Source organism: Lolium rigidum, chromosome 3, assembly GCF_022539505.1.
Source record: "Lolium rigidum isolate FL_2022 chromosome 3, APGP_CSIRO_Lrig_0.1, whole genome shotgun sequence".
Classification (NCBI taxonomy): domain Eukaryota; kingdom Viridiplantae; phylum Streptophyta; class Magnoliopsida; order Poales; family Poaceae; genus Lolium; species Lolium rigidum.
This window is the reverse complement of record NC_061510.1, coordinates 145686164-145701213: the sequence shown is the minus strand read 5'-3', so window position 1 is coordinate 145701213 and position 15050 is coordinate 145686164. Positions and strand designations below refer to the sequence as shown.

At 40.3% G+C, this 15050-nt stretch overlaps 2 protein-coding genes and 1 long non-coding RNA gene across 3 annotated transcripts in view; all 3 read left to right on the top strand.

The window, feature by feature from the left end:
- Positions 1-2801: 2801 nt before the first annotated feature.
- On the top strand, positions 2802-9930 carry LOC124695625. Its single transcript, XM_047228452.1, has 20 exons — positions 2802-3007; positions 3047-3188; positions 3873-4028; positions 5228-5386; positions 5471-5554; positions 5667-5746; positions 5845-5895; positions 6027-6126; positions 6443-6525; positions 6608-6653; positions 7045-7132; positions 7218-7387; positions 7538-7669; positions 7878-8317; positions 8403-8697; positions 8916-9050; positions 9188-9268; positions 9375-9491; positions 9837-9880; positions 9927-9930. Exons 1-20 carry the CDS (start codon positions 2802-2804, stop codon positions 9928-9930), a joined length of 2613 nt encoding a protein of 870 aa, XP_047084408.1.
- Positions 9931-10037: 107 nt separating this feature from the next.
- LOC124698363 lies at positions 10038-10370 on the top strand. Its single transcript, XR_007000939.1, has 3 exons — positions 10038-10102; positions 10164-10220; positions 10305-10370. It is a non-coding gene; the product is annotated as an uncharacterized LOC124698363 (long non-coding RNA).
- A 36-nt stretch (positions 10371-10406) lies between these two features.
- The window catches only part of LOC124695624, an 11456-nt gene continuing 6812 nt past the window's right edge, over positions 10407-15050 (top strand). The window contains exons 1-9 of the mRNA XM_047228451.1: positions 10407-10520; positions 11123-11209; positions 11294-11392; positions 11474-11554; positions 14255-14335; positions 14430-14525; positions 14603-14665; positions 14748-14792; positions 14874-14962. Coding sequence (XP_047084407.1) covers positions 10407-10520; positions 11123-11209; positions 11294-11392; positions 11474-11554; positions 14255-14335; positions 14430-14525; positions 14603-14665; positions 14748-14792; positions 14874-14962 — 755 coding nt within the window. The remainder of the gene's footprint in view (positions 10521-11122; positions 11210-11293; positions 11393-11473; positions 11555-14254; positions 14336-14429; positions 14526-14602; positions 14666-14747; positions 14793-14873; positions 14963-15050) is intronic.

The window sequence follows — 15050 nt, the reverse complement described above, 5'->3', positions numbered from 1 at the left end:
CTATCCCGGACAACCAACATGGATCGGAGGGGGTCACATAGGCCCACATGGGCCAGGCACACCAGCCCCCCAAGGCCCATGCGGCTGGATCAAGTGGATAAGATCAAATCCCTTGAAAATAGGGACTTAACTTGGGGGGGGGGGGGCGAAAGTTGCCCCCTTGTTTTGGCCGACCCAAGGGCTTGGAGGAGGGGCCAAGGCAGCCCCCCACGCCTATATAAGAGGGAGGGGAGGGCTGGGGCGCAACACATCATCCCCCAAGCCCTAGCCGCCCCTCTCTCCCTCCTCCTTCTTCCCCGTGCGAGCTTGGCGAAGCCCTGCAGGAATTTCTCCTCCACCTCCACCACCACGCCGTCATGCTGCTGGGATTCCGAGGGGATCTACCACACCTCCGCTGCCCGCTGGAACAGAGAGAGGACGGGCTTCATCGACACCGTACGCACGACCGAGTACGGAAGTGCTGCCAGATTGCAGCACGAGACGATCGACTACATCAACAACGAGATCTAATCTCGTAAGCTTTGGAATATTTGAGGGTTAGTCTCACATGCATCTCGTTGCTTCGATCTTCGTAGATTAGATCTTGCTTCTTCCTAGATTGGATCTTGGTTTTTGTTCATGTTCACAGTAGAAATTTTTTGTTTTCCATGCAACGAACCCTTCAGTATCGGCTCTATGATTTATGTCTCTCAATATGTGTCCTAAGGGGTGCCCCTGCCTGGCTTTATATATCAGCCAAGTTAGGGTTTACAAGAGTCCTAGCAGGATTCGTATTGGAGTCTTATTCTTGTAATTCATGTTGATATTCCTTGTCGGTCCAGCTTTGTTGAGTCCTTGCGCTGATCCATCTTCATAATCTGCACCGAGTATGGCAATGTCGAGTACCCGAAGGGTTATGCCCACATCAACCTCCCTTCTAGTCCGTCGCCTACTTTCATGGGCGGCCATGACTACAACTTCGGCCCGTCTCGACGGCCTCGTCGGACGTTGCCGCGTACTCTGCCACCTCCGCCGCCCCAGGAAATGTGGGGCGAAGACATCCCAGACAGGGTGGTGCAGAATGAATCCGGCGACTTCGTCACCAGCATGCTCCAAGAGATTCAGATAACACTAGAGGAGGGCAAGAAAATCGAGCTGTCGGAGGAACTAATCGAGGAGGAAGCAATGAGGCTAGGCATCCTCATATCGGAGCTATTGAAGTCGCCGCCGCCAATTCCCCGGTACGATGTCGAGCACATGCTGGAAGGCCTTTCGGAGGAAGTCGCCTTCAATCTGGCGTTGCAGGACTCGATGTCGCCTCTCTTGGCCACGTACCTGTTGGCAGCAGTGGCCACTCCCCCTCCACCACTAGCCGCACTGTCATTTGATCCACCAGTCCCCGACTGGCCATGGGTGATCCCAGACCTCGTCGACCTAACCCAAGTGCATGCCCAACAACGATGAGGCGTAGGCTAGGGTTAGGATTTTAGCATGCCATGGTCTTTTTATATTTTCATGTTTTTATTTTTTGCAATATGTAAATTGTTTTATCAATGATTTTTTAGGAAACAAAAACATCAGGCCACTGGAGGCATCTCAAACGCAAACAACCAGCTGAGCAAACCAACGGGAACAAACACGCTTTCTTTTTAGTGACCGAAATACGTTAGACCGATGGAGATACACTAACACGTGCGTGCATTAGTGAACACTTTTCCAAACCAGCTAATGATTCACCAGGCCGCCCTGATCAAATATACAGGGAGACGACGCGGGCCGTAGTTTGTACGGTCGGACGTGACCCAAAAAGACCAAGTCGAACCGTACTATCGGTATTCGATTTGAGTGAGTTTGGAGATGTTCTTGTTTTGCACCAAGGAACTAGCGGTGCAGTGGTGCCCTTAGAGCATCTCTAACAGGCGCTGTATTCAAAAAAGCGACTTGTTTATCGCGTGAGAGGCGTAAATTGTTGCTCCAACAGATGTTGTAACCGGTGCTGTAAAATGGAGCGCGCTGTAAAAGCACTATCTGGTGAAAAGAGCGCGCTGCACAAATCGCGAGCAGAAAAAACTACCAGTTTTACAGCTCCAAAACTTAGAGATTCTGCCGGAGGAGAATATGGCCTCACGCGCGAAACACAGATGTAGCGCGCTGCAAAGTGCTTTTACAGCGCTAAAATTTAGCACGGCTGTTGGAGATGCTCTTAGCTTAGCTTATTAGAGTTTAAATCTTACATTTGACATTTTGATATCTCCTTATTAAAAGGCGAAATATTTTCAGCAGGAGAGGACGTTTCCTCGACAACTAGCCGTTCGTGTCGGATCATTCTCTGAGCGAGTGCATCTGTACTGGGTTTCGAAGAAAAAAAAAAGACTAGCGTGTCGGATGAAACCGGACCACACCAGGTTCCGAACGGACCCTGGCTTTTGTTTGCGGGCCCCAGAAAACCCGAGACTCCAGCGTATCTGTAATCCACGACTCGCCCTCCGTTTTCCCCCGAGCGAGAGGAGCCGGGCCCGGGCGTCGCAGAGCGGGCGAAGCCAGGGGCGCCGTCCTCCTCCTTCCTCGACGCCTCCTCCGCTGCACCAGCCACGCCCCAGCGCCGCCTTCTCTCTCGCTCTCCGCTTCGTCCCAAATCCTGAAATACTCTCGTTACCTTTTCCCGTTGTACCTGTACGTGCGGTCGACCCCTAGATTGGACTCCTCCCGAAGCAGCAGCAGCAGCAGTCGCCGTTCCCCTAGGAGGACCTCTCGACGACTGTCCCGTTGTCCGCAACGACAATCTGCTCTTCATGTTTGGGCTCGACACGGTAGAGCTCAATATGCCAAGAGCTCGCAGAGCTCAGGAGTTACAGGAGGATGCGGAAGCGCGGGACAGATGGCAGGTTGCTTCCAGCAAGAAGAAGAGGAGGAATATGGCAAGAGCTCAGGTCTCTCTTTCCGACAAGAAGAAAGAGACGAAGACGGAGATGCATATGTCAGAGGAAGTATTTTGGACAGGTGAGGCTTTTGGGGGTTCTGGCCCCGTGACAAAGAGTTCCCGCGTGAAAAACGCGGCAGCATCGGGGACAAAGGCCCCCAGCACTCCTATTCCACGACCGCAGGATGTGTACCACATTGTGGTGGACAACACCAACAAGCCATTCGAGCATCCCTTGCTTGAGAAGAGCCCTGATGCTGGTGCCCCTGCCCGTCCCACACACCCACTGGTTAGTAATTTCTGCACACGTTTGTGTTAATCTCACATCATCGCCCATTGTTTCTGATGATTGTGCTTAGAAATTTGTATGTAATACAAATTATGGATGGAAGGTGTCAAAGGAGCATATAGAGAATTTGGAGCCTTAGGAAGATTGGCAAGTGCTTCACATGGATGCCCATGAGTTTACTGAATACCTGAAAGTAGGAAGCCTAAAAATAATGCCTTTGTGCTAATCTCACAACATCATCTTTCCGCCTATAACTTGTTACTAGTTTGATTGGAAATTTATGAACAAAGCATTAGAAAGATTGGCAAGTATTGATTGCACTTGGGCATTGACAAGTTCTCTGAATATTTTAAAGTAGAGAGCCTAAAACTAGTTTATACATGACCATTGAAATGATTTAGGCTAGGAGAGAGGACTAGATATGATTTGAAATTGTATCACTGAAACTAGGAAAACAAAACAACATTGCTATGGGGAATGGAACGGCAAAATATGCCTTCTCAGTAATGAAATATGTGGTTGCTCTCAGAAAAAAAAACAGGTTGATGTCAGTATTATTACTATTATTTTTTTTAGACAAGTGATGTTGTCCCATTCTGCATGCATATATATCAGTTCTAGGCAATTAAGTTGCAGTGAGCAAACTGCTGCAAGTAGTGGAGTGACATGTTTGTCTCATTCCAGGAAAAACTCCCTGTGGAGCAACTATTTGACAGGCGTGTTCCTCAAAGCCCGCCATTAAAACCACCTGAGTTGAGTGACACTCCTTTTACATTTGTTCAAGACCGGAAAACCTTGAACAAGCTGGTGAGGAAGCTGAAGAACGCAACTGAGTTTGCTGTAAGTAGCTGTACTAGTAGCATCTCAAAATTTTCTTGCTTCCACTTCATACAAATGACTTGTGCTTTTGCTTGTGCCTCACTACTCCAGTACTTGTCTAGTTGTAAATTTTGATACTTTGGATAATACTTACCTTGATTCCTCGGATGGTGTTTTACTACAAATTATTGATTAGTCTAGTTAGTTTTGCTGGTATAGACTGATGTTAGCGTTGTGAAGATCAGAGTTGCAATTGCCACTGCTCTGCTAGACTATAATGCTAAGATCTGTGTAGGAAGCTGGGTTTTCTCCCATACTAGAATTGTCCATGAACACTAACTGTTAATCATATCCGCATGCCATGCTGCAAATATTAAATTAAATAGTCATAGACTGCATTGCTGCAAATACAGCTCCTGTTCTTTGACAGTTTCCCAAATCTGAAAATGCTCTACATAACCATATTAACTGTTTGATGATGAAAGAAACATAGTTAGTGATGTCGTGCTGAATGAGAAATACATTTTTCAACATGGTTCCAGCATCTATCAAATCCTGGCCATCCTAGAGTTGGAGATGATAGTATATGAGCTGTCATTCTATAAGACTGCTTATGTGATTTGAGACCTGCCTAGTTGGATTTTTTTCTTCCCTCATTCAGTGCCCAAAATGCATAACGCCCATATTCTGTAACTAACTTCAAAGTTTCTATGAGTCAAAACTTTCACACATTTGGAACCAGATTTATTGTTTCAAATATTTCATTATTGTTGTACATAGATCTTCAAGCGTGGGTATGCAAAAAATCCCCTTAGGCCTTTTTAAGTTGTTAAAATTCATGAGTTTTTATGGCATCTTCAGTCTTCACTACAAACATGGGTGACTTAATAAAAAATATTAGTTCATAAAAGGTTTTGCACCCATTTGATAGTTTTTCAAAATTTTATATTTGAAGCCCTCCACTCATATATGATAGTTTTCTGTAATCCACAAATAGGAGGCTGAATTCAAATGTCCATCTAAACTGATTTGAACACTGGTTTTGTTTAATTTTCTTCCAATGGGCTTACTATTGGCACACTATTAGCATATTAGTCACAGTGGACATGGATCCACCAAATTGAAAAAATCACCGAACCATCCAATCCTAAATCAATTCTTTTGGGCGGTATTGTAATTACTAACTTAAAGACATTCATGTTTCATCTTACTGTTTTCAGGTCAATGTGGAATACAACCACTTTAGGTCTTTTCAGGGTCTCACCTGCCTAATGCAGATTTCAACTAGAACTGAGGACTTTATTGTGGACACTCTTAAGCTCCGCAAATATCTTGGTGAGAGGTTAAGAGAAGCTTTTCAAGATCCAACTAAGAAAAAGGTACTCCTTGCTCTTTCTGTTATACTGTTTTTCTTGCTATTTATCCCCATAATCCAGTTTTCCATCTCTCTCATGACAAAGTAGGTAATGTACGGGACCACTCGTGATATTATGTGGCTTCAACGTGATTTTGGAATATATATATGCAACCTTTTTGACATAGGACAGGTATAATGTTGGATATATGAACATCAGCATGGTCTTTGAATCCCAGTTCATTTGTTCTTCTTTCATGCTTCATTCTTTGATAGTTGAAGCTTGATCTTCTAACTGCGAACAGGCTTCAAGAATCTTACAGATGGGCCATGTTAGCCTGAAGCATCTTTTGCTTAGTTTCTGCGGAGTGATAGCAAAAAAAAGGTACATACGAATTCTCATCCATCTCCTGAACACATTCTGCTGTAGCATGCCGTGAATTCTATTCCGAAGAAAATTGCTAAGACATATATATCTCGTAGATGTCAGCGTGCAGATTGGAGGCAGAGGCCACTTCCTGATAGAATGACCAAGTACATTGCCTCAAAATTTCCACTTGGATTTTCTTTAGATTGCCCCTCATTTTGTTCTTTTATTTTATTTTGGACTCTGCTCTTGCTAATCATGCCCGTCAAGTTTGTATGATCGTGACTATGCTGTGCAGGTGTGCTAGAGAAGTTACACACTATCTGCTGTACATATATGACTTAATGCGTTTGAGGTTGATGAATGAGTCTTCAGGTGAAAATGATCTTCTTTTGGAGGTATTATTTTGTTGCTCACTAGCCTTTCTTTGTTTGCTTGCCTGATGGTAATGTTATTTTTACTGCATTGTTTAATATTCTCCGCATCTGCTAGCAACAAATTCTATGCAGAATTTGATTCCCTTTAGTTCTTGCAATCATTTTAGCATTTGAATTTAAGAATGGGCGCTCTCGAGTGAAGTGCACTGAAGAGCACAAGCACATCTTTTATTGTAGCATTGTTGCTTATGGATTGGCTTAAGGGCTTTGGTGGTTGAACTGGTGTGGACTGTAGAGCATACAAACAAGTAAACTGATGTGTCTGCCATTACTGCAGGTTTGCAAGTGTAGCAATGAAATCTGCTTGCAACTATACGAGAAGGAGCCACCGACTGATAAATCATACCTTCACATACATGGGTTTGTATTTCTCTTGGTTAACCAATGTTTTTGTATTAGAACCTATTCAAGCATTGTAATTCAATTTTTTTATGTATTTCAGGCTTAAAGAGAATGAATTGAGCGCAAGGCAGCTTGCAGTTCTCGCTGTAAGTACTTTTCTTTTTCCCTTTTTGGAGTGTTTGCGGTTCTGCATGATACTGGCATCTTGACCCTGGATAAGTTATCTGCACTTCAATACATACACATGACGTTTTGCTGAAATGCACATGTAATTCTTTCAGGCCCAAAGTTTGGTCCCTGTGGATGCCTTATTATTTTATATACTTTGCTGTTTATAACTCTAGATGTCAGTATGTCACACCTTACTGAAAATTTTATCTCAATTTTATTTAATGAAACTATTCTATTTTTTCTTTTATGCTTTTGCTTAGCGAATAGCTAGTGCTAGTCTGCCAGTTATGATCTAATTCCTATTTAGAAGCTGAAATAAAACCACTAGTTTTCTACCATGACTTAGTTAGTTGTTTTCAATCACAGGGCCTGTATCAATGGAGAGATAGTGTTGCTCGTATTGAGGATGAGAGCACTGCTTATATATTACCCAGCAAGACTCTACTTGAGATAGGTATCGCTATTTGCTAATTTCTGTACATATATTGCGTAATGCATGAGTTAGCTCGGCTAATGCATCCCTCTATTTTGGTTTACAGCGAAGCAGATTCCTGTGACCGCTAGGAGGTTTAAAAGAACTGTGGAAGCAAAAAATAAATTTCTTGATCACCATCTCGGCCATGTCATTACTATCATCAGAAATGCTGTTACTAATTCTGATTCTTTTGAAAATATAGCCGAGCAACTAAAGAAAGAAAGGCTGGAGGAGGTAGTTTTCCAAGTTTTATCTAAAAATATTGTAAATTTATTGTTGCAATTTGATGAAAGAATGTAGTACAAAGTAACTCCTGCTTTGAGGTTTACTAATTTTATTCAGGAATCTGGACTCCTTTTCATACTGATTTATTGTGCTGTGCAGTTAATGGTGGCAGATACAAAGAGCAGTAGTGAAGACACGGAAACAATTACTGCTGTTGATGCTGATAATAATGAAAGTAATTCTCATTCGAGTGATGAACCTGCTTTAGTTCCAGGATTTTCAAGCGAGCAGGTATTGCATGTTCCTGCTTTGTCTCCCTTTTTTCTCTTTTCCTTGACTGTAGAATTAGTAAGTGAAATCTTGAAATATTATATTTACGAATAAACGATTGATGCCAATTAATCTACAATTTGCCTTTGAAATTTTTGTGGGTGTACCCCAACTCTGCCCTAGAAAATATTTGCATCTAAGTCAATTAATTATGGTTGTTGCATTCCAGGGACATGTACCAAAAGCTCCCTTCTTTACTCTTATAGTTGATGGGTCCTTAGATTGTTCAGCCATATGTGGCACTCTCAAGAAGGTTCTGAAGTGGATGGGATTTGATCAGCTGACTATGGTCATCATGTATAAAATTATTCCATTTATGAAAAGTTGTCCTGAAGAGCTTCGGCCAAAGTTGGTACATGAAATACTAGAGCCAGTCTTTCACTATCTTCACACCAAGCTTTATAAGTCATGGTGTGCACTTTTGCACGATGGTGCAGTGGAAGTTCCTGATAAAATTGCTGACATTTTCTCATCGAAGGAAGAAGCTAATAAATTAGGATTGAGTCTTATTATTCAGTTGACCCGTGCAGCATCAGAATTGCTCGCTGTAATAGCATGTCCACAATTATATGGATCTTCAGAGTTTCTTTGTTCAAGATCTCTTGTGGGGTAATACTATCGAACTTAACTGTTTTTTTTAATTATTAAGTTTGCTGTGTATCAGGTTATTTGAGATATGTCGTTTCACTTGTAGGTATGTTCTATGCCATGATGTCCTTAGGCTTGAAGTGCTGAGTTTAATTTACTACATCTTTGGAGCATGGAATGTTGATGAAGCAAAGATGACATTGGTTCCACTTTGTTACAAAGTCATGGAAGTTGCTACTGCTACACGTCATGATGCCATTATATCTTTTGTTGAAGATATGATTCCTCATCTAATTCAGTGGTTACCTTTCGAGTCAAGTTTGGAGGGCACTCAACCTGGTGATGTGATAATTAAAGATCTTTGTTATCAGGCATTTCGCTGTGTTCATTGTCCAAATCAGGTAATTAACCGGTACACTCTAAGTTTATGTTCTGTGTCTATATCTTCCTTTTTGTAGGATATATTAAATCTGAATCTCCCTTTCTATTGGATAACATCTTCCCAAGATTTATCGAGGGCGAAGGGAAATATAGTAGAATCAGCAAAGAGATATTTTGAATTTTAGGATTTTGGGGAAGAAAAATAATGTTGAACACTAAAGAAATCTTAAAATTTCAGGATTTAGCGTGTGAAGAAAAACCCAAGGACAGGATTTACGAAGTCTTTCAAAGTTGGCTCAAACAGAAAAAGTTGGTTGTTGGCCGTAGAAAAAAATCAATGCATGAACTGGAAGAATTTGTGTGGATATGGGAGGTATATTTCCTACCCCTCTTGTTTGATATCGATATGTTCCTCCTTGTTCCTGACTTGATAATTTTCTATGTACTTTACGTGCTTGAAATGGTTTCCCTTTTTAACAGTTCGTCTAATTTTTTTTTTGCTCACATCAGGTTGAAGAAGAATTTAGTAAATATATTCCAGGTTATATCGACATGTTGCATCAAGTGAATGAAATGGATGACTGCTTGGAGGTAAATTCTTTATTGAATCAATACTTCACCCATAAAGTTCCTTAGACTAATGCAATTTGGTATTCACAAAACAGTTGTTTTTATATGATTGTTTGTTTATTTACAGCGCGATTCTTCTTCACCGCGGGTTCTCTTTGAGAAATTAGATCCTAAATTTGTATCCAAATATGCTATTGGTAGCCCTTCTCATGATTACCTCTGGGCCATGTCCGCTATGGTGAAGGTAATTTTATTAATGTTATTACGTTACTACCAGTGCTACTTTTATCGTGTATCCAACATTGTTGCTTTTTACCATGCATATATTGGAATGGGCCACCATGATACGTTGGCATCATCATGCCAACGATTTCACTACGCAAAATACTTGGATTCGAGTTTAGTATTGAGAAGTAGTATACCATGGAAACTAAGAACCCCATTGAATTTTATTATGTATATACTTATGCAAGTATAACTAATATCATGTAAGTGGTGTGGATGTGGGTATGTAGTCTTAGAAAAATACATTTTTTCGCATATATCAATATATTGCCTAATGATTATCTTATTTTTTTTGCTTCTGAAGCGCAAAATGTCTGCGATGCATTGGCAGAGACGGAATGATAAAATGTTCGAATTTTTGTGTTTACTCATTGATTTTAAACCTTATATTCAGGTAAGTGTTCCATTTCTTATATTAAAACTGAGTTTAAAATGTTACAAGACTCACCAGAATTACGATATGTGGATAACATGCAGCACTCAAGTTATGATGACAGTGTAGTGGAACTTGTGGAAGAGTCAGATGCTTATCCTGATCTTGCTGAATTTCTTAGGGCTGATGCTCTTGAGGTGAGTAATTTCATACTCACATGCATATAATTGAGGATTATTCTAATCACTCCTTTCTCAGGTTTTCTGTGCAATACTGTTTTTGTGGGAGCCTCAGTTCCATCCTATGATACGTAAGGTGGGTAACATGAAGAAACTTTAGAGTTAACTTTTTTATGTTCTTCCTCAAAATTTTAAATTGAATTCCAATTTCATTATGCAGGAACACAAAGATGTGCTCAAGAAAATACTTCATCACGTGACTTCTCTGGAAAACATAACTTTTCTGCAGGTATATTTCCCCCTGTGTTCACGCTTCGGAAATATGCAATTACAATACAAATTTTCTTCTTTTCAGCCGTTGCTACCAGATGTAAGAGATTTTCCGGTGCGTTTGCGACCTTACGCAAAAAATTATATTGATAACAGGAACAAAGAGGTATGTCCCATCATGTGTGCGTGTGGCAGAACTGTTAATCTTTCCTTATCGTCTGCCTATATGCCAAGTAAATTATTAAATTATTTCGCACATTTCATTGTAGTTATATTTTAGCAAAGTCATCGTCCTGCTCCTGCATTTAGTGTATTATTTGATATGCAACACAGCTTTCATCGAGATGGTTGAACGGAATATATTTATTAGTGTAAAGTAGAGATTTTTCCAAATAGAATATGGAAGAGAGGAAACTGCGTTAAGAGAAAAGAAAACGAATACAACATATCTGATCTTTGTGAACCGATGGCAGACACAAGAGATTTTTGTTTGACCTTTTATAATTCTATGTATCTGGTGAAACAACTTGTAACCGTCTTAAAGTGAAGACTTCTAACATAATTCTGTAGCCTCCGTCTTTCAAAACACTGCTTGTCAGATACATGTTTTCTTTGACCAATATTAACAGGCTTGTTGGCGAAACAAAGTCAGTTTTTCAAACTCAGGCCCTCGTTATTTTCGTAAGAAGAAAAATTCCAATATATGACTGCTCTTGATGTTTCACTTTGGCTACATTTAGTATATCATGAAATTATTTCTTTTTCCAGTATATTGTCGCGAAAGAACAAGCAAGATTGCATGAACAATTTGATGCACATTTGGCTTCAGGTGTGTTAGATCATTATCTCAGCAAGGTTAGTTCTTCAATGGTTGCAACAATGCCCTGTATTTATATGTACCTGCAAATGATTACCTCGTTAACTTGTTGAGGTTCACAGGGTGATGCAGGTTCACACGGTGATGCACTGAAGGCTGTTCTTAATGATAGTAGACAGTTTTCAGCTCTGGATCATGATCTCATTAAGTTGTCTTTTGAGGTCCTCACTAATAGTTTTCCTTTATTTATGAATTATATTTTCATGGAAATGTATTCATCACAATTTTCTACCTTTCTATAGCGAAGAGCTGAGCTTCTGGGCAGGCGAGATCAATTACATTTATTTTACAAATGTTTTCAACGTGTTACTAGGGATGCACAGGTGTGCTTTCTATTTGTTCTGCTTGTCCTTAAATTTGTTGAAGTTACCTGTAGTTTCTTTTTGTCAGGTTGTGTTGCTGCTTCTACTTATTAGTCATATGGTCTGAAGGTCATTTGCATGGTAGTTTTAATGGCAAATCCTCTCACCATCTTCCCTCTTTTCTTCCTTTCTCTCTCATATGTACACTCTCGTGTCAATGGTTTGTGCTGATTCAAGAGGTTGTGTGGTCTGAAGGTGGACAAACTACTGAATTACATGATACCAGTCTATAAGTACTTTTTGACTAAATTTAGTCATCCCTCCAATCAGCTCCATTAAATGTCTATCAACTCTTAAATGGGTTTTAGAAATTGCTAACAAAAATGTCAGCAGTCATGTCAGTTGGTGTACAAGAAATAATTTCCATGGGTTATACTCCTTCCCAAAAAGTTTGACTAACTACATAGAGAAAGACATAAACATCTATAATACCAAAAGTACACAATATGGAAGTATATTTCATGATGGGTCTAACAATATTGGTTTGAGATTATATATAAATGTTGATACTTATTCTATATAGTTGATCAAAATTTAAAAAGTTTGACTTTGACCAAAAACTATATGCATCCTATTTTGGAAAGGAGGGAGTATCATTTATGTTGCATAGGATCTTCAAATAGGAGAAAGTAATTCTACACGAGAACACATGATAGTACCTTTTATTTGGTTAGCAATTTATCGTAGATTGATTTTGTGTCCATGCCGTGAGCAAAATCTAGAGTTTCTTATGATCATTTTCATTACTTTTTTTGCTCTCGATTTTTTTTTCATTACTTTTCTTAAATTGGTATCATGGTATCATCAAAAGGTTGGTATCACTAGATATATCCTCCATCCCTGATCAAAGAGAGAACAATGTCCATTTGAAAACATTTCTAACGGTTCCTTGGTTCGGACCGACAAAGTAATGGCACTCGATTATTACCAACCTGACAGCAATCATCTACCAGCCATGCAGCAATTAGTAATGGCTTAAAAAAAGGTTGATGCAACTGTTATGGAATTATGTTACAGACACTCAAGCTCATGTTTTTTTAAGGCGTCGCCTAGTTGTCACCTGCATCAGAGCGCCTGCAGATGGCAAGGCGTCGTCCTCGCCTTAGGCTCGTGTCTAAGGCGTCCAGATTCGACCTTTTAGGCGTCCAGGTCGTCGCTTAGGCGGGGAAGGCATCCCTCTGGCAGCTTTTGGACGCCATGGACCAGTCGACCCATGGTGCTGTGGAACGAGCCCCTCTGACTTTGCTTGTTGTGTGCCCGTGACTGAATGGCTTGTAGTGTAGATCTGACAGTACAGTATGTGAGCGCCTTAAAAAGCAAAGTCCACAGTACACCATTTGCCAACAGTGCAGAGTCCACAGTGCTTCGTCTAGACCACAGAATCTTGACCTCTAGTTTCTTATCCAACAGGCTAAGTTAGCCTAACATAGGAAAAGCAAAGTCAGTGGAGCTGTTCCTCCTGGTGCTTGCTGCTAGCTGCTTCTGCCTCTGTACTAAGCCGTCGTCTGGCTTCGCGCTTTAAGTGCCTTTTTTAGGATGTAGTTTGCATGAAACTTTTCTTGGGAAACTCCAATGCATAAAAGGTTCATGCAACTTTTTGCTACGGCTATGTGTTTGCCAAAATGAAATGTACAAGCCAACTTGGAAGATACGCTATTTGCAAGTTGCAACTATGGATTGCTGCCTTGTCTATGTTTGTTTTTAATTAGTGCCCCAACGAAACTGCAGGGGTGTGTGGTGAGTGCTGACTGGCGTTATTTTCCATATTTATCTCTTGAATTAATATCATGCTTTATTAGTTTTTGGTTTCCCTGCATTGACCAAACCGCCTCCTAAATCAGGGGCATTCTATAGCGATTTCGAACCATGATCGAGATTGCTCAAACGGGATCCTGGGGGTTGGAGTGAATCCCGTAACTATGCCGTTGGTCATGTGTGGCTGTGTATGGATTAATTTCATTTTGCTTTGCGTGAAATCTGCACAGTTCACCTTAAAACAAATTAGTAATTGCTCCCTCCATCCCCATTTAGGTGGCCAACTCGCCTTTTTTAGGTCTAGTTTGGCCATCAGTTTGACCAACAAAATACGGATTATATGTCACGAAACTTGTACCATTGAGTTCCTATTCGAATAAGCGCCTTTTGAGGTCTAAGGACCATCAATTTGACCAACAAAATACACCATTGAATTTGTATATTCAAATAAAGTTTCTAATGGTATAATTTTTAGAATATGTGACACATGTATTATTGATCAAATTAGTGGCCAAAGTTAAAACACGAATAACGAGGACGCCACATGCATTGGGTCGGAGGGAGTAAACATTGTCTCAAATCGTTTTCGTGTTACACGTGGCTGCAGTCTAAAGCGGGTCACAATTCAGTTCCGTATGGACTTTAAGAATTATGAATTTGATAATATGCGAGCTGCACTTAGATAATATGAACCAAGTGAGAAAGCAATACAAGGACCTAGAGGGCGATTTATTGTTTTTATCTACTTCCTTGTATGTAGCCCCCAAGGTATCTATTTGCTGTCATTTACTCTCCAGATTTGGCATCTGAAAACTTTGTTCAATCCAACTTGTACTGGTCTGTGAACTACGCAAATATGCACTTCCATGCCTTTTCTAACCATTTGTTGGATGTGTCAATTTCCAGCTAAGAATTGAAGTTCAAAGTTTGATTGATCAGCTGGGCCGTCAAGACTTTTTCTGCATTGACGATGATGCTATTGATTGGGTACTTGTCCCATCAATAAACACTTTATATTTACTAGTACACATGCTTGAACTAGTCCTGTAATGTCTCCATTGCTGTGTGCTTGTTTTTGTAGGACCAGAAATGCTGTTCAGAACTTGTGGACAAATTCAACAAGCAAGTCTTCACTGGGTCTGATCTTCCAAAATATTATGTTATTCGTGGAATTATGGTCTGATCTCTTATGTCAACTCTTTTTGTGCTTCAAATAATTAGTGAACCTTAATTAAATATTCTATAAATTGTCAGGATTATCGAGCAATGTCACGCATGAAGGATGGCTCATGTTCATGGTGCGATGTTTTTCAGAAGGTAGGATGTTTAATCACTTGGATATTGTTGTTTCTTTTATATTTTCTCTTTTAATTCTATGTTGCTTATTGGTCTATATCAGGTTGTTGGTAAACCATATGATAGGTGGATACAAAACATTCCTTCGGTACTGAGCTTGTGCCTTTTTCTTCACAATTTTATTGCTGGTAGTGTACGAGTGTTGTTGATTTCTTTTATAATTGATCAGTTTTGGATGGACACAAGATACTATAAGCACCAGTATTATGACATCATTCAACAACCATTGCAAAAGGTTAGATACTTTGGTATACCCTGGTCACTAATTTCCTTAAATGTTCATAGATATGCTTCATACGAGTAGTATTTCTATTAGATACCGATAAAGGTTTGTAATACTACTTAG